General features: G+C 34.8%; 1 protein-coding gene across 2 annotated transcripts in view; it reads left to right on the plus strand.

Moving 5' to 3' along the window:
* STS (steroid sulfatase) overlaps positions 1–19,711 on the plus strand; it is a 123,224-nt gene that overhangs the window by 42,927 nt on the left and 60,586 nt on the right. For both annotated transcript variants that reach the window (XM_088160179.1, XM_088160178.1), the window contains exon 7: positions 1,805–1,941. In XM_088160179.1, coding sequence (XP_088016305.1) covers positions 1,805–1,941 — 137 coding nt within the window. The remainder of the gene's footprint in view (positions 1–1,804; positions 1,942–19,711) is intronic.

Genomic DNA, 19,711 nt, shown 5'->3' on the forward strand with positions numbered 1-19,711 from the left:
ATTACATTTATGTATATATTAAATATATACATATATTTACTACTTTTAAATATAGGTCTTTTTTTTTACTTCAATTGGTGATATTTTCTGCCTTTTTAATTGTCTTAGGGATCTCCTGGTATTTGTTGCTACAGTTGTGAAAAGTTCTCACATATATGACCTTTCAAATAGCAACAAACAACTTTGTATCTTTGTATCAAAGTGTATCTTTTATGTTAAGACAAAAACATTGTCTTAATTTTTTGGATCAGTATATTAATAGGGTAATACAGGATTGATGCACAAATGTTTGCAAGAGAATTAAAATATTTTTAATCTATTTTCTATGTGAAGAATGTTGTATTTCTTCTGAGTTTCCTAAAAAGTGAAATTTTTTAATGAAGAAATAATCCACATCAGAAATACACTTATCAAATCAGTAAAATGGATAAAATTTTCCCATTTCTGTTTGTCTACTACTGTATATGCCAGTAGGAAAAAAACTTTAACCATGCAACTTTTGAAAGAACAAATACAACCAAGGTGAGTGGAAAAATGGATCATAAACATACTAGGTCAAGCAATATTCTTTTTCTTTAAGCGGAAATTATTGATATCAGATTAATCTCTTCTGCTGAAAGACTTTGTTTTAAAGTTCTGAGTGTTAGGATATTTTTTGTTAATTTTGAAGAAATTCTTTTTATGAGCATGCCTGTATTGGACCTCCCCTATTTAAAGGGTGGATGAAGCAACTGCTTGAGAAAATACATGGTTTCCCTTTGATGTTGATGTGAATCACAGGTATTATCCACCACAGCTTGGTGAAGGAAAATATGATAAATGAAACTAAAAGTAGTGTGCAATTAGCTGTGTGCTTTAAGGTGAGATCCAGACAAGTTTTGTGGATAGTGCTTTTGAGGTTCAGCAGATATTTACAAAATGTATATATTATAATACTTCAAATGCTGTTATAGCATATAGCAGTAAATTTTACTAGTATGGCACAATTTTAAGTAAAATAGTATAAATAATGCATAAGGAGAACTACTTGTTTGAGCTGTGCTTTCAAAGCCTGCTGGAAGTGATCATAAATATCATGTTGACAGATTACATGAACAGCAAAATTTACAGAGAGTCTATTTATTGCACTCTTTCTTTTTCTTTTCTTCTATTGCGTTCATCTCTTTAGGAAACAGAGAGAAGACAATGGAGATTGTTTATTACTTTGAGAAGAAAAATTTTTATATTAGTATGACTTTCGGGTTATGTAGAGTCACATGCATAAATATACAGAGCTTTAAAAGAAAAGAGATTTGGTCATATACCTTAGACCCAGGTCCCCATAACAGTTTAGTTCATCAGCTTCCAAGCGACTTTGTGAGGAAGGAAATTGTATTTCTCATAGATATGTAGTGTATGTAGTGCTGAAGGTATGTTTTTGAACAGCAATTGTATTCAAGTTTATAAAAATACACTTGTAAAATGAGGAGAGGTGTTTGTTTTCAGAAACTGCTAGATTCCTGCCTTTAAACAAATCCTTTTTCAATATATAGAGCAAATAGTATTTAGATAGATTTGCCATTTATTTTTGCTTTCAGTTCAGTAAAAGAGTGGCATTTTTACTGGGTATGCATTTATTCAGAATTACCTTGTAATCAATTACAGTATTCCTTTTCACCTTTTGTTTTGTTTTGGTGTTAGTTTGTTTGCAGGGGGACAGGGAGCCTTTTTTTTTTTTTAACTCTATTGAAGAAAGATTTATTTGTAGAAATTTTGTTATAAAATATACTAATGGGCTGTGGTTTTGGTTTGTTTTGTTTTTCAGGAACACTGATAGACCATTTCTTCTTGTCTTGTCTTATCTTCATGTCCATACTGCTCTATATGCTTCAGAAAAATTCAAAGGAAAGAGCATGCATGGTTTATATGGTGACTCAGTGGAGGAAATGGACTGGAGTGTAGGTATGTTATATGTGCTTATAACAGCAGTGGAAGGAATTTATGATGACTTGTGTTCGTGTTCACCAAATTGAGACCAGCAATTTGTGTCTACAATATATCTGTCACACTTGTCCTTTATACTTAGGGGAAAGAAACAGTCATTTATAAAGCACGATAATCTGAGCTTTTTCAATATCTACTTTATTGTCAAATTTATTGTGTCTTACAAAAGCCAATTCTCTTCTTTGACTGTAAAGGTGGCCTATACAGCATGGAGTTATCAGAGATGTTGACATCTAACTGTAAACTTTTGAAGCTGAGTAGTTAAATCCAACCCTCTGAGCTTCTGAGTGCGCCTATTCAGATTATTCTTATAAAACAATATCTTAATTTAAAAAGTGACCATATGATATCAGGATCAAAATATTTTCAAATGACATATATAATATGCACTGTTGCCAAAACTAATTTGCTAACTATTTCAGTGAGTTCTCTGAGTTACTGAAATCACTAAGATGAAGTCCACTTCTGTTTATGAAGAATAATCACAAAACATGAATTTGCCTTTCATTCTATCTGAGGCTGGAGAGGAATTGGTTCTTAAATCTTTAAACAGGCTTCCTGTATCTCTAGATATATTGAAGTGTTTCTCTGATTCCAGAGATAATCACCAGTGAAAACAAGTAGCAGTTCATATTTATAGATAATCATATGGTAGAATAGCAGTACTGTAAACAGTAAAGATATCTTTATGGTTCTCCTTGCTGTACACCCCAAGTTGATTCGCTTCTCAGTACAAGTCAATGCAAATTGGCTTTCCTCAAGAAAGCTTTCTGACTAAGTTGCTATAAACAGATACTTAGCTTTGGTGTATACGTAAATTATACCAGCATGTGCAGTTAAACATATATTCTTTGCATATTTTGCATCAAGAAGTCTGGTTGCAGAAATAGTGGGCAAAAGGCAGTGCAGCATACTTAGTGATTTGAAATGTACTTACTGCAGTATTTACAGGAATGGGAAAAACCCTTGTGGGAAACTGTGATGTGCTTAGGAAGGGTTTTCAATGTAGGAGATAACAGGACAATACTCTTTTGTAAATCATGTTTTGTAAAGAGAGAGCAGGTTTTTTTAAATTCCAGTTCTATTAACCCTGAATCTTTACCATGTCTATCAGTGGCCACCAGCACTTGGTCAGCTGAGTACTTGCATTAGATAAAAGAATGCATGTGTTATAATTTCTGTTTGCATCCACATTATAGCAATCTACTGGGCATTAGCTGGTTTTACTGTCTGTGCTTTATTTCTTTTTTTCTGTTGTGCAATATTTAGCTTATTCCAGCCTAATTGGTTATTTGCTGCTGCCATTACATTTTGCTGTTTCCTTGCTGCCTCAGAGAGTGTCTCTAGGGTTTGAACAGCAAGTTGGAAAGCAGGGTAGCTGACATGCTGCTGTTTCGGACTATTTAGTGATGCAGAGGTGGTAACAGATTGAAAAACACTGCTCTTTTCCAGAATGACCACAGGCTCTTAGGAGATGTGTCAAATAAACCAACTGTAGGACAGAAGCATGCTATTTAAAAAGCTTGGGTTCAGTCAGAGATACAAATGTAATGGTGATAATATAGAAAATTAGAACAAATTTAGATGTAGAGATACACAAGATTCCTCAGATATTGTCCTTTCCTGTTTCATTACAGGAGCATCAGAGACAGTACATCTAGCTTAATCAGGAAACAGATCCACAGCTAGTATACTAGTAAACTAGTCATTTTTTTTCAGCTGGGATCTGGTTGCTCTTTTTTGCTTATGCCTTGTATGATCTTGCTGATGAGAGATGGCATATTTGCTCCAGGATATAGAAAATGTGTTTAGTTCCTCTGCTACTTTCTCCTCCATTATTAGCCTGATGAAAAAAAAATAAAAGTTACGGCTGACATTTCCAAATGAATCTAGAGGAATAATATAGCTTTTCGGTTTTTTTCAGTTGAAGGGAGTACTTATTTCCATTAACCTCCACTGAAAAGTCCAGTTTTAATGCATCAGCTATGTCAGAGAAGGTAGATTGATTCACTGTACTTCTGATGTCAGTAACCAGTATGTTCTTGGAAATGCCTCTGAAGATGATACAGTAGAAAAGTTTTTTAAAAAAGCCTAGCAAAGATGAAAAAGTGAATACTGTGAGCTTTTCAGAAATTGAGGTTTTATCATTCACTTGACAAAAATTAGTATTTATGCATAGATGAATGTAACTTGCAAAAGCAGTAAGAACAAAATAGCCCAGATATAACAATATGCTGCAAGACTTTCTAAGTAAAGACAGCACAGCATATGAAGAAAACATGAGCATATTGAAAACTACATTGTAGAACAATATCAGAAATCTTTGATCTTTGGTAGGAAAAATATACCAACTTTAACTGAGTTCTAAAACAAATTTACAATGCTTTGTGTTGACTGAGACATGTTGTGGAAGACCCTTGTGGATGACTTAAAAAAAAAAAAGTAGAAAATAGTAGAAGTTGCAAGTAGAAGTAGTGCCAGGCCAGTGACAAAAAAGATGAAAGATTGAACGATGAAATGCAACTGGAGTATTATTCCTCATTTGAGAGATCAGCTGGAATCAGAAAGACTTTAGGTGTCATTTTCAAGAGAGAAAGTAAAAGTTTTTCTTTTAAGGTGGAAAAGTTCACTCAAGACTCAGGATTCTAAATACAAAACAGTTCTATTTTCATTTGTTTATTTCTTGAAAAGCAAAATTGGACAATTGTACCAAATTGGACAATTATTCAATTGTAAGGCAATCATCATATTAGAAGGAGAAAAGCCTAAAAGACACATGAATAAAATACTTCCTTGAATATTTAACGTTTGTGGCTTGTTAAACCCATACTGAAGAGTATGATCACAATCCTCATCAAATATCAAAATTGCAAAGTCTCTTGATAAGCTTTGGGACTATGTATATCTATTGCTTTTTCATACTGATGTGTATATAACATAATTCAATGTTGGAAGCATTCATACTTATAATGTCACTGCATGTGACATGCCTTAGAGAATTATTCTGTGGCTAATAACATTAATTTTCTTTCAATGTAGGCTAAGCACCTTATTAATTCTATTAATTATAATTCGTATGAGAGCAGATGAAATAATCTTACAGCCCAAAAATGGAAAAAGAAATGATGAATGAATCAATGAATGCACTATCATCCTTTTCTTCCTTCCTCTATTCCCTTCTTTCATTCCTTCATTCCTGATTGAGTATAGGAAGAAAAATGGATATGTTCAGAAATTGTTTTTGATGTAAATTGCATTACACTAATTTAATTCAGAGCAGATCACTGCAAAGAGTTTTGGAGCCCCCTGTAGACTTGCATGCAAGCTGTGTGAAGATACATTAATCCAACATCACTTTTGCAAATGGCTGGTATTATTCTGTTAGCAGTAGCAGAATTACATATCAGATCTTCTTCCTTTGTAGAATAATCCCAACTGAAAGGCCTAGATGTAAAAAAAAATCTCAGAAATTGTAGTCTGGTCCAGGCTGGATAACTGTAAAGTGGGGGCCTTGTCTGGGTGTCTTTATTATATGAATGCCCTGAAAGCTGAAAAAAATTAACTGCCTCTCTCCCATGATCTTTTGACCTGTCTTAGGATCAAGTTAATATTACAGAAAAATATTACAGTCATCCGATGTTAGTTAATGAGAAGGAAAGGAAAGGAAAGGAAAGGAAAGGAAAGGAAAGGAAAGGAAAGGAAAGGAAAGGAAAGGAAAGGAAAGGAAAGGAAAGGAAAGGAAAGGAAAGGAAAGGAAAGGAAAGGAAAGGAAAGGAAAGGAAAGGAAAGGAAAGGAAAGGAAAGGAAAGGAAAGGAAAGGAAAGGAAAGGAAAGGAAAGGAAAGGAAAGGAAAGGAAAGGAAAGGAAAGGAAAGGAAAGGAAAGGAATCACAAAACATCTTACATGTAACTTTTATTTGAAATAGCTTAAAAGGTTTTATTGAATTTTATAGGAAACGTGTAAGTTGATATGTTCCCAGTATCAAAGGGATAGAGAGCTACTGAACAGTGTCTGGAAAAGGGTTATAAGAGATACTAGAGAATTTTTTAAGAGAAAAACCTGTGAGAGCTGGGACTGAAGCCCTATTCAGCTTGGAAAAGAGAGTATCTTATTGACCTGTATAAATACTTTAAGGAAAGATGCAAAGAGAATGGGCCCAGGCTCTTCTCATTTGTGCCCAGTGGCAAGAAGGGATGGGCTCAAATTGAAACATGTGAGGTTTCCTCTAAACATCAGGGAAAACTTTTCTGCTCTGAGGATATTCATGCACTAACACAGATTGTCATAGAGGTGGTGAAGTCTGGAAATGGTCCAGGGCTACAAGTTGCCCTATTTAAGCAGCAGGTTTGGGCAAGGTAGCCTCCTGAGGCCCTTCCAACACCAATCCTTCTGTGATTCTGTGAGATGCTGGAGAAAACAAAAAAAAGACTGGATAAGCTGAGGTTCTTTAGCCTGGGGAGCTGAGATTTTTTAGCCTGGGGAGGGAAATGTTCCAAGGTTATTGCTGCCTTTCAACATATAAAGGAGGTCTATAAAAAGGTGGAGAGGGACTTTTTGCCAATGCCTGTATTGACAAGACAAGGGGAAATGGTTTTAAACTGAAAGAGGGCAGATTTAGGTTAGCTATTAGAAAGTAATTGTTTGTGATGAGGGCAGTGAGACACTAGACCAGGCTGCCCAGAGAAGCTGTGGGTGTCCCATCACCAGCAGTGTTCAGAGCTGGGTTGTACAGGGCTCTGAGCCATGTTGCAGGGAGATTGGACTAGATGATCTTTAAAGGTCCCTTCCAACCTGAACCATTCTGTGATTCTCTATTATTGTAGTGATTGACAAATTTTGAGAATGCTAATGACGTCTTAAGTAGATTTTCCTTACAAGGAAGTAATAACCCATAACCACTTTTTATCTAAAAATAACAATGCAATTAAGCCTTAGATATCTGAAGAAATTGAGCCTTACAAGAGGAACATTTATGACCTGTTGAAGCACTTGCAATACTCTGCAACACAACTCTGGGGCGACATGTAGCAAGGCAGGTGTAAAGTATACTTACTTCACTGAGGAAGGACAGTGAGATAAAATCTGGTAGGACTGACTAAAAGCCAGACTGCTTTTCAGCTGGTTTTTTTGATTCCACAGTTATCGTTATTAAGAATTATCTGTAAATACATATCTTCACACAGCACTTTCAAATAAGAAGAGAAGGGCAGAAGCTCCACCAAGCCAGCTCCAAACTTTTGTGAAAAACATCTAATTTATTTATTCCCTAATGAGATTTCCTAGTGTTGTAAAAGAGATTATATCAGTAATATATGCAGGATTAAGCTGTGGCTCCTAATCTCTATATCACCCATTTGTGAGATGATGAAAATGAAATCCTTACATACCTTTTATCTGATGAATTTGTGCATGTTTAAATAGTTAATATGCTAAGTATGTGAACTTGATCACATCCTCTACTTTTAATCTTTATTCTACTCTGGAATGATGATGAAATGAAGGTTCTAAGTGAAAACCATTCCAATTTAATATAAACTATTTTTAATGACCCCTGTGGCATCTTTCGCTGTTTTAGTAATAGATGTACCACCACTTCATTAATAGATGAAAATAATGCTTTCAGAAACAAAACAAAAGTTGCTTTGGAAAATGTAATATATTTAGGAGACAGAAAACTGAATTATGCCCAAAAGGCTCATAGGAATTCTTGCTCTGATGAAAGTAACATAGTCTAACACATTCAGAAAGCAAAGAGAAAAAGGAGTATTTTTTTTCCACATTTTAAAGTCAATGTTTTAAACTTACAATCCTTTAAACTCTTAAAGTTGACTTATTATTTTTAATTACAAGGTAATTAAAAATTAATTTTAATATTTATTTCAAGCTATTCTGGTCTGAACTTACATTCCTAGAGATTGGGTGTTTGGGGCTTTGTGGAGGGGTTTGTGGGGGTTTTTTAATGGTCTTTCCAATATTGAACAGTAGCTATCTTCCTTCTGGTAAGCAACACAGTATTGTTAAATTTCATCAGAAACTCTATTTTTCAGTTGCATGTAACTGTTAGTGGTTGTTATTTTGAATTCTCACGTGTTTGTATCACTTTGCAGTGTTTATATACTTTGAACCTCCATTTAGAAACCTATTCTATATGGAAGAATTGTACCACAAATTGTACCACAAACCTTCTGAGAATTCTGAATTATACTAAAAATCAAAATAATCATTATTTTTAATATGAGAAGAAAAAAAGGGATAAATTACTATTGCTTTGAGAAAAAATGAATGAGCTATCCTTATTTTTTTTCCAAGAAAAAATCCTGCACACCGAGATAAGCCTAATTTATCATGGCTTTTCACCTCATGTAGTAATTTGTAACAGTGCAGCATTGATTTAAAAGATAAGTAAAGCAGAATGATGCCAGATGATCAGAAGCAGCAGATAAGCACTGATCTTATCCAGCTACCGTGTATGTGACATAGTGTTGGCTGAGCCTGAAAACTTGAAAAAATAGAATTAAAAATCTGGAGATGGATTCCTGATGCTGATAGTGCATTCCTTGACCTTGCTTTTCTGAATGTATACTTGTGTACATCTCAAATCTATAAGGTTTAATATTAGGCTGGTTTTCTTATCATAAAAGATATTCAGCCAGCACCTCTGAAGAAGAAGGTATTCAGCCAACACAGGTACTCTGTGACTAGGATAGAATTTTCCCACCCTGTCTTGCCTTCTGCTCTTATCCTAGCATTAAGAAACTGTTTCTTCAGCTAAGACAGTAGTTAAGCTCTTGACGCACATTCACCCTTTAGGTCACATCTGGGAAAATTATCAGTGTGGGTGTAGATTAAAAACATTTGTAGTTCTGCCTTTTATGATATGGATGCTTTCCAGTTACAATCTGCTCTAAAACCCAAACTCATTTCATATGTCACTAAGCAGCAATGACTTTCAGTTGCTACTGAATAGGACCAAATTTAAGAGGTGACTAGGTGATGAAAGACTCCTGTTTTCACTATGATAAGCCTCCTGATCTACCTAATCCTCCTGAAGTCCAGTTTCCTTTTTCTATATCACATCTTTGTATACAGCATAGCTCCTTCTCGGAACATTATTTACAAGATTACAAATGGCCACTTCTGTAGCACTTTTTAATCAGTCATGTTCAAATAATGTCTTAGTACTCTATGATGGAAAAATTCAGTGTAATGTAGTTTGGGGTAATAGTGCTGTATAGTTCAAAATTTGCTGCCGGCTGCTTTTAAGAGGTTTCATTTGCATCTGATATTGCAGAAGTTAAATTGTCAGCACAATATGTGATAGGGCACTGCGCATTTTTCTTTACAAAAATATCAACATGTAATGCTCAAAAATGTAAAGGCTTTCTGTTAATTATGAAGCTCTTAAAATTTGGTCTAATACAAAGCCAGTGACATAACATCTAACATTGTGTTAGAACAAAATGTTGTAATCAGTGAAAAAAATTAGCACTACTCTTAGACAAGCTAATTTCCACTAGTAAGAGAAAGCTCAAAGGCTGTTTTAGGTAAACTAGAAATAAGACAGAATCCTAATGATTCTGAGCAATGAGGATAAATCCAGGTAAGGAGGAAAGGAAGTTCTCTAATGAAGTGTGCAACCAACCTTTTGTTTAACCTTTGCCTCTGAAGTTTAATTTTACATATAAACGGTATGGTTGGATTTTGCTCCTTGCTTAAGGTGGGTTGGGAAAACCATTATCAGTGAGATTAAGAACATAGCAAAGATTTAAGCCAAAATTGACCTACAGGAATGCAGGTCAATATGGACAAAGATCTGAGTATGAATATTCAGATAAAGGTTGCAATATGGAAACAAAATGGGGCCAACTCTATTCAAATTGTAGACAGTTTCCAAAATACAGACTAGAAAAACAATTTTAAGGAAGATGCTAAAGATTTTGCTCATCGAGGGCCTTTGTGTAGAAACATTTGTAGCACAGATACTGGGAAGCTTTCAAGAAATTTACATTTGCACTGTGCTAGAAAAGCTCCATAGGAATTTAGTAAGTCAGTCATCCAGAGCAACGGATCAGGATGATAGATTTTACTCACTTTGGAAGAAGTGTTACTGTTGTCAACCTTTAACCTTCAGCACTGAATTAGGAACATGACTTTTGCCATTCTTTTTCATCAATAGTTGGACACTAAAAGCATATCTGTGTAGGTATTTATAGAGCTTGTAATCATGGTTTTATAACGAATGCGACTGTGCTAGTAGGAGAAGGATTTTGCTGGTAGTATTTGCATGTCTGTAAAAGCCTAAGCATGAAACTAAGGAACAGAGAAACTGAAAATGTCAAGGATTTTTAATCTGTGTGTTTAAACCTTCTCATCCACGCCTCTTCCTTGTACCTTTTGATAGTTTTGTAGTGGATTACTCAGTACCTTAACATACCTGATACAGCCCATAAATGTACACAAATATGCAGAAGGCACAAGTGAACATTGTAAGAATATGAAGTCAAGTACTCAAAGACAGAAAAAAGTCATTCTTCCTATGCTTGTGTCTTGTGGTACAGTTTTTTTACCATATGTTTACATGCTATTTCTTTTCCATTGGAATCCTATCTCCTCATCATAGAATGCCTTCTTAATGAGCAGCTTCTCAACAGTAGGTGTATCCCTCATTGTTAAATATGAATTCTCATGTTTTATTTAGCACATGCTATTGAAGTTCTGTTTTGAAGACAGATTCTTTGACATCTCTCATCTTTTCTGTGTCAGTACTTTGCTACAGTGTATAACAGATTTGCAAATAAGCATTTTCATCAAGCCTTTGTAAGAGAGGGAAATCTCATTAATCTGTTTCCCAAGAAAAAAACTGAGACAGAGATGATGTTGAGTTTTACCTACTGAGGTATAACTTTGTTGCTAGTCACCCACTAATCCAGATCTGGATATATAGTAAAGCATTAGGACTTTAACTCAGCTAGCATGGAATTTGGGAAGGAGGAAAGATAAGTAATTTTTTTCACTGTCTTGATCCATGTTGGAGGCTGGAAACGGTTAGAATGTGCACCTGGATTCAGGAACTCAAGTTTTACTCTGGTCCTGGAGATTAAGTGATATTTTTTCAGGATAATTAAATATATTTTCCATATATGAACTATAATGATATGAACAGTTTCTGTTATGACTCAGAGAATGTCTTCCAGCCTTCTACCATTTTTTCATATCTGTCAGAATATCAATTAGCTGTAGAAAAAAACCCTAAAACTGATCATGTGCATTTCAGTTTCAGTGATGATACTGAGAATACTAGAGATTCTTTTAAAATAATCCATGGTGGGTTTTTTGAGAGAGATATGAAACTTTTTCATGCTTCTTTTGAAATGTATCTTAATTGTTTTGAGACTGTGCTGCTTAAAAAAAGGTGAGCTAATTCTGAGTGAAAGCAGTAATCATACAATAAAGCTTATGACAATATTGATTCTGTATTGTTCATCAACACATTGGCTCCTATTAGTGAATATCCATGCAGAATTTCATACTACTGAAACTCAAGGCTCAAATTCCAGATAGCAATAAGCTCTTAGGGATGAGGTTTGTAGAACTGCCTTTTTATTGACTCTGGCTGGTAATTTTTCAATGGTACATTTGACTGCTAAAACAACCACACTGTGTAATAGGCAAGGTGGTAACACTACTAAAGATAAATTTTTTTTTCTAAAAAAGAGTTGCTTATATTTCATTAAAGAAAGCTTTTTATTGCTTTCCTTATAATAAAAAAATGTAATAATGAGATAAATAATTAATTTTTTAGGGCTAGGGGAAGCAGTAGAGTAATGATGCAGTGATTTGTGAAAGGCAGGCTGGTAAAGAGGTAATTTTGCTCTGCAGCTTTTTCCCTCACCACTTGATTGTATAAAAAGGCATTTCTATTTCAATTTAGAATGCTGTTTAAGAAAAACTGAAACTGAATCTTTATTTTTCTTCCCTATCATTCTTTTTTTATTACTGATGTTTGTGGTGCAGGGGTTATGTGTTTCACAGTGTACTCAGGTTATTTTTTACTAGTTTGAATGCTTTCTTTTTGTTTTTGCTTTCTTTTGACTTCATATACACATTTCTATTTTTAAATCATTCTCTCTCCCTACCCATGAAACTTTCTTTATAACATTTCCTTATAAAGAGCACATTTCAGCAAGCCTGAAAACACTGAACTGATTTTGTATTACAGTAGTAAGCTCAATATCCAAAGGAACACCTGACCCCTAAGGGCTGAGTTGCTTACTAGAGATGAACAAAAAAAGACTCCATGATAATCAAATTCTTGCCTTAGACCAGCATGAAGTTATATTCCACAGCTTTAGTGGATCTTGCAGCCTTATGAATCCACAAGAGGGGAGACACAGCATCCTCTCCCTTACCTCCTTTTTTTCTAACCAGCTTCCAGTGAAAATAGAAAGGATAAAGAGAAGAAGAGAGGAATCCTCCTTTTTCAGGAAGTGCCCTTTTAGCAAATTACTGGATGGACTCGTCTATAATGTCACAGTTACCTTGCTTTCAAATAAGTGTGAATAACTTAGGTCCTTCAGTTTACATGTTTTTATAGTACTGTTGCCATTTCACTGTTGTGAGCGTGAAAGGTTTTGGCTCTTTAGGCTCTTGTATTTCAGTGGTTGAGATAGTTATGGGTTATAAATTAAGCTTACTTTCATTTCTTAATCAGACTAGCATTTAGAAACAAAGCAGGAAACAATAAATAATACAAATGTAATTGCATTTTAGTCTTAAAGAATGGCCCAGCCCAAAAAAGCAGTATAAACTTTGTCTTCCTGTGAACTTAATGCCAGATGTTTGAAAGAAATTAATAGTTCAGGATGCCTCATTATTTCTAGTAAAGTCAAGGAAGATACTAGTTGTGCTAATGTGAAAAGAATAGCCAATGCACAGTATTTCAATGTATAGTATATTGCTGTGTAAAAGGTAGCAAAGTGCTTCTAATCCAGAGTTCAGTTGATTTTGACATTACAAAATCACAGAGTATACATTACACAAGTAATAAATGAATACTTTTTAATGTATTTGTTTATAATTCAAACACATATAATTTATCCTTCAATTTGGCAGATGAAAAAATGAACATGAGCCAACAATGTGAATTTGCAGCCCAGAAATCCAACCGTGTCCTGGGCTGCATCTAGAGGAGCATGGCCAGCAGTCGAGGGTGATGACTCTGCCCCACTACTCTGCACTTGGTAGATCCCACCTGGAGTGCCACATCCAGCTCTGGGGTCCTCAGCACAGGAAAGATGTGGGACTCTAAGGGCTGGCCTAGAGGAGGTAAAGATGTGCAGGGGGCTGGAGCACCTCTCCTATGAAGGCAGACTGAGAGAGCTGGGCTGAGAGAGAACCTGGGGAACAGAAGGCTCTAGGGAGAATATATAAAGGAAAGTAAATTATAAGAAAGACTGGAGAAAGACTTGATGCCAGTACTTGTAGTGATAGGACAAAGGACAAAAGTTTAAAACAGTAAAAGGTTAAACAGATTTAGATTGGACATTGGGGAGAAATATTGGACAATGAGGGTGGTAAGACACTGGAAAAGGTTGCCCAGAAAAGTTGTGAACGCTGCAGCATTGGAAGTGTTCAAAGCCAGATTTTAAGCAACCTAATCTAGTGACAGATGTCCTTCCTAAGGCAGGGAGGTTGGAGTAGATGATTTTTGAAGGCCCCTTTCAAGTCAATATGAGGACAGAGTGAGACATAATGTAACCAGTACCTTCTAAAGAACAAGGTTTGAACATCTTAGCAGGGTGTTATGAGCAAAGTGCTGCTGCTATGATGGCTTTTTTTACCAGCATTTTTTAAAATAAGGCACAAAATTGGCAGTTGTCCTAAAAAAAAAAAAAAAAAAAGCCTAAAACCTTTCTGCAGGACATATCCTAAATATTCTTGCCTATTTAGAGCTGAGGTAGTCAAGCTCCATATCCCAAATTTCTCAGTCCAACTTTTGTGTGATTCTGCTGCAGTTTGCCAATCTTCTTGTGCAATAACCCCCAGGTGCTGCCCATAAAAATATAGATGGCCTAGTTAAAGAGAGCTTTCTTGGCAAAAAAAACTGGACAATAATAGCACATTTACCTCTCAGAATATAAACTTATTTTTGATGAGATATTTATTTATTCTCCTTATTATATATATATATAATGTATTTCCTTGTTATATATAATTTATGTATATATTAGTTATATATAACTTTAGAAATTAATGGTAAAATAATAAAAAAGAATTGTTTAAAATTGTATTAAATATATTATCAGGAAATGTATTCAAATACTCTATCTTACTGTTACCTTATTTACTTGTTGAATCTTCATAATGATACAGTAATTTCTTGTGTATATCCAGCCATACTTTTCCAGTGCCTTCTAGAGCAGAAGTCTATTTGCTGGATTGTACTTCTCTCTGCATGTTATACTGAAACATCAGTGTGTTACACAGCTATTCATGTGAAATGTGAAGATTCCAAACATTTCCTGTTCAAAGGCATTTGTTTATATACAAATTCTTACATTTGATTTTATAGGTTCAGAAATGACTAGTTCATAAAAACATCCATTAATAGGAAGGAATTAACCCTCTACCTGCCTGTGTATCTATAGGAATAGTGCTATTCCCATAAGTAAGAAAAGTGGTGCTTGGGGCCTTCAAGTGGTTATTTGCCATCTGTTCTTTGGAGAGTTTACCTTGGCAATAACTCTTTTCTTCCCCAAATAGTGTTTAATTACAGTTAGACTAATTTGTTCTATGTATCTATGTAAATATTTCAGCTGATCTGTGGTGTTTTTGTGAATGATCCTTCCTCATCTCACATTTAGCCTTCAGATTTATCCTAAAAAACACATCTCACTGTGATCCTTATATGCAAGGCAGAGCCCTTTCAGAATTCTGCCTTGCCTTTACACTGGAAAAATATATTGCTCCATTTTTGTAACTTCTCATTACAAACAAAATGACACATAGCATTCATAGTGTTAAACCTTTGTAAACTCAGATTAATTAGTAACTTCACACGTAACCTACTCATTTTATTGTTTTATTATTATATGAGTGAAAATTAGAGAAAAGGCAAGGAAATTAGTCTAATGATCTCAGGGCCCTCTCTGATCTCATGACTCCACCGTATCTTAGGGGCATCAAACACGTCTTGGCCTAAGTAGAGTCCTCAAATATTTCCAAACCAAATCAAAACAGGAATGGCATATTTCTCTTTCCAGGCCTCAGACCAGAAAAAGGCAGATTTTCTTTTTCTTCCTCATAGGCATCTGCTGTGCTACTTGAATACTACTCTAAAACTTCAACAGAAACTCTTTTTGAATAGGCTGTGAATATTTTTTCAAGAGCACTTATCTGACTTAAGGAATCAAAGTGCCATTTCATGAGATAGTGAGTAATCTTTTTGAGCTAGTAATCTTCATCAATGAGGATGACTTGAAAAATTATTTTCCTTCCCTTCAGAAAGGATCCTCTGGAATTTAAGTCGGCATGTATTTGTCATGTTTAACACATACATATACCAGGGGAAAAAAGTGTCAAATCTTAATTTGAGGGTCTAAATGTATTTTGTTTGTGGGTTTTTTTACTAAATTCTAAACATCATCTAGAGGAGGCAGAGTAGAGTCTACATCATTAGTGTAAAAGTCCCTTGAGACAATTTTTGTAGTCAGGTTTCCTTTCTTGTTGGTAGTAACAGTGTCTATACAGAGGTTCATTATCAAGTAACGTGTTTTGGTGATAGTGATTTCACAGTAGGCTTTGAGTGTCTAGAAACACTTAGGCACAAAAGTTAGAGAAGTAGGTGAGCTAACAAGTGTGCATGGTGAGCCTCATGTCAAAGAGAAAAAAAAAGAGGTATTGGGTGTGAGTTAATGCACACCTACTTTTGTGTTAGATTAGATTTGCACAATTGAAATCAGAAAACCAGGAAATTGAATTTTTTGAGATTTCATGATTAATATAATTCAATCTTGATAAAACTCCTCTTTATGGTATGTAATTAATAGCAAGTGTTTAAAACCTGCTTCCAAATTCAACAAAGATAAAAAAAATTGTCTGCTGAAAGACAATAAATGCTTATTCTCTGATGTCAGCCAATTTTTCAGTTTGAATTTTATTTAATAAACATTATAAAAATTAAATAAACAACTGGCAAATACTTGGAAATTTTTAGAAAAGTGCATAAGATTAAAATGGGGGGTTAATTTTTTCCCCTGCTTTAAATTTTTCATACTTCTTCACACATTAATGTGGTAAAATGTTGTCATTATGCATTTGGTTCTAAGACCATCTAGATATTGAGTTTAAAACTTTGTCTGACATTAATAAATGTTTAAACCTTTGAAGACATTGGAAAGAGTTTTCTTTTATCACACCCCATTTTTTCAATCAATCACAATCGGCATATATTGGAATGATCAAATACCTGAAGCCTTAAATTCACCTGGCAGTCTAATTCAAAATTGAATAGTATCCCTTTGTTGTCACTACAGTTTGCCAAGGTCATGCCTAAAGAAATCCCTTTCATAATTTGGAAGAAAACATGGGAGACTGCAAAATGGGAAATGAGACAATGTCTTTTTCATTATTCATCTTAGTTATGTGCAGAATGAAGATGAAAATTTACACAAAAAGTTATCACAGCTGTCATGCAAAGTGCAAATGCAGTGGACACCCCTAAAATTGCATGACTATTTCTCATATTTTAGCATTTTAAGCAGGCTAAAACTCAAGATTTACATTAGAAATACATAGACTTATATTCAAAATGTAAGGTCTAAAACTAAATTTCAAGCAATGCATTTATTAGCTAATTTAAATACTAATAAGGAAATAGCCACTGATTAGCTATACTTTTTGACTTGTAATAATCCATCATTAGTGCTGCAGTACAGGAAGCTTTTGCAGCCTGCATTGTCTCTATTGCCGCTATATGCACAGTTCTTCAGACATCTTAACTCTGTTCTTTATTCCGCACATGTATTTATACACATGTAAAATATCATTCCAACTTTAATATTTAAAAAATATTTTGAACCTATATGCAAAGGAGAAATAAGAGATGTGGTACTCATCTCTAGGAAAAACCTTATGCATAAGTCAAAATTTGGTTGATTTATTCAAAGCTGCTAAGCAGTGTGCTTAGCTAATCTGCTGTGCACTGTACTGAAGATTATCCTGAGGGTCTGAAAGACACATTATACTTATAAAACTGTGTAAACAGTCACAAGTGAATTGCAAGTTTACAGCTACATGGCAATCCAAATCCAAACAAGCAAAAAGCAAGTTCACGCTGATAGGTTAGCTGACTCTACACCAAAGTTGCCTTGTTTTCTGTTTAAAAGACTGCTCTTTTCTGAGCACTTCCAAAGATTTATTTGTCTCACTCTGAGTCTAGGGGAATCTAACAGAAAATTGTTTGATGTTCACTATCAGGACCTAAGAAGGTAGTTACATCTGGGGCAATCGCCTTACCTTACTTCACATTGAAAAGAATTCAGAATTTTTGGGGCCAAATTATTAGGATAGGTGAACTGCATATGAAAATTCATACTTTCTGCTTTGTGTACACTTTATATAAATCCCACCCTCAATGTATCTAGAGCATGCACAGCTGGAGCTAGATTGTGCCTGCACTAGACTTTCAGGGGAGGATTCATCAATCCTACCATGTTTAAAACTACCAACAATGGCAGGTCTGGACTATCTTCTGAGCTGGAAAAAGACTGTCAGCACACCAAAAGAGACAACCCACTTCAGACCAGCTCTACTATGGTCCCTGACTGAATGCCCATCTCTAGTCTGAGTGCCTTAGTTGCATTCCAAGAATTCATCCTTGAATTCAGACTTTGAAAGAAATTCAGGTCACAAAATCCAAGAGGGCTTTGCTATGGAAACATAAATATGTTAACTGTCCATGATTGGATTTACTGTAAATATGCATTCCTGTTACAAATTAAAACACTAATATAGATGTGCTTTTTCAGAACCAGATGCTACTTTTTGGCAGAATTCCCTGTTGACATTGAAGATCCCACTAATCTACCATAGCAGGAGCTAAGCACATTTGAGACTCCAGCTATGGAGAAGACTTCATTGTATGGATTGTTTCCATGGTGTAATTTAAGAAAGAGTAGCACAGTAGTACTGATTCAAGGCTTTGTACTGAAAGTACACTACTTTCTTTATGCAGGAAGAACCTTATACCTTTTGTAATTAGCTATGCATCTATTTTCTGTTCTAGTCAGAGTCATACTACCTAGTATTCACTCTCACCTTTGAGGTTCATATGCTAATGTCCTCCTTATGAGAATCACTTGTCTTCTTAGGTGGATGTGTTCTATTGACTGGCTAGATAATGTGCCATAGCATATCCTAATGATTTGTCCCAGAATTTCCACTCTACAGTAGTTGTGTTGTAGCTCTGAATGTTAAACAAGTTGCATGCAGCATTTATGTACTGTTCACCATATGTGCAGCCACTTCTTGTGTTGCTGTCAATGGTTTTATTATTTTCTGTCTTTACCTCAAGTGTTGTACTCAGTGACTAGGTCTGAAAGTGATAATTACTTCCCCACTGCAGAGACAAACTGATTTACATATTTATCAAAGGGAAACTGGATGGCTCTGAGCGTAACACAGGAACATTTGCATATTTATAACCTGAAATGTCCAAAAGCTAAAATTAAGATAGGGATGTCTTGATCTTCATTATGAGCTTGTTTTAATACAAAGGTTTTAGTTGGTGGCTTTTGTAATCAGATCAGTACATTAGAGTGAAGTATCTTTTCTTCATCATAGAAAATCAACATAGAGATTAAAATGATTGTTAGCTTGTGAATGATGGTATGCAGAATCTGCAACATGAAGTTTTCATAAGGTGAAAATCTTAGCCTTTGAGCCCTGAAGAGATGATTAACTGTGGAAAAACCTTAAACTGCTGTAGCAGAAATGGACTCCCAAGAGGGTTACTATGTAGTAAACCTATGGGTATATAGTTGAAAGGCTTCAATATATTTTCTGGGAGAAATGTGGGTTTCCAAATACTTATGCATGTAGCATTAATTTATAGGATTTTATGCATTTATTCAAAGGTTTGCCACTCACAGAGGTGAGTGCCTGGAGCTGACTACAAGTTGTGATTCTACTTAATGATGCTATTCAAAACAAAACATGAGCAGCAGTAGCAAATTCTGAACAGCAAATAAAAACAATAAAACCTCAACAACAATCAAACTGCCTCTTCTAGGCAGTGAAGTGAGGGCTTATTTTCACAGATTGATCTATTGGAGTCTTTGTTCGATAATTGTCTCAAGTTTACTCTAAGTTTCTGGATACAAAAGAGGCATGTGAAAGTTTACTGGAGTTGGAAAAGAGTGTTACATTAATAGGAATTTCCTTTAACGTCAACTGTCTTTTTCTGAGACAGATCCTTAACCCTCCTTCTGAAACATGTTTTGTCTTTGAATCTGGCAAACTGCTTTTTAAATCTTTCCTCACAAGTAGAGAGACTGTTTTTTCTAATGCCTAGATTACACATGTACCATATTTTAAACACACTTTCAGCAATACTCTAGATTATTTTGAATTAATACAAATAATATTTTTTCCTATTGACTTGAAATGACAGTAAACTAATTTTTGAATTAAATGCATATGTTCATATACTTGCTTGACTAAACCTTTG

The sequence above is a fragment of the Sturnus vulgaris genome, chromosome 2, assembly GCF_052056855.1.
Source record: "Sturnus vulgaris isolate bStuVul1 chromosome 2, bStuVul1.hap1, whole genome shotgun sequence".
Lineage (NCBI taxonomy): Eukaryota > Metazoa > Chordata > Aves > Passeriformes > Sturnidae > Sturnus > Sturnus vulgaris.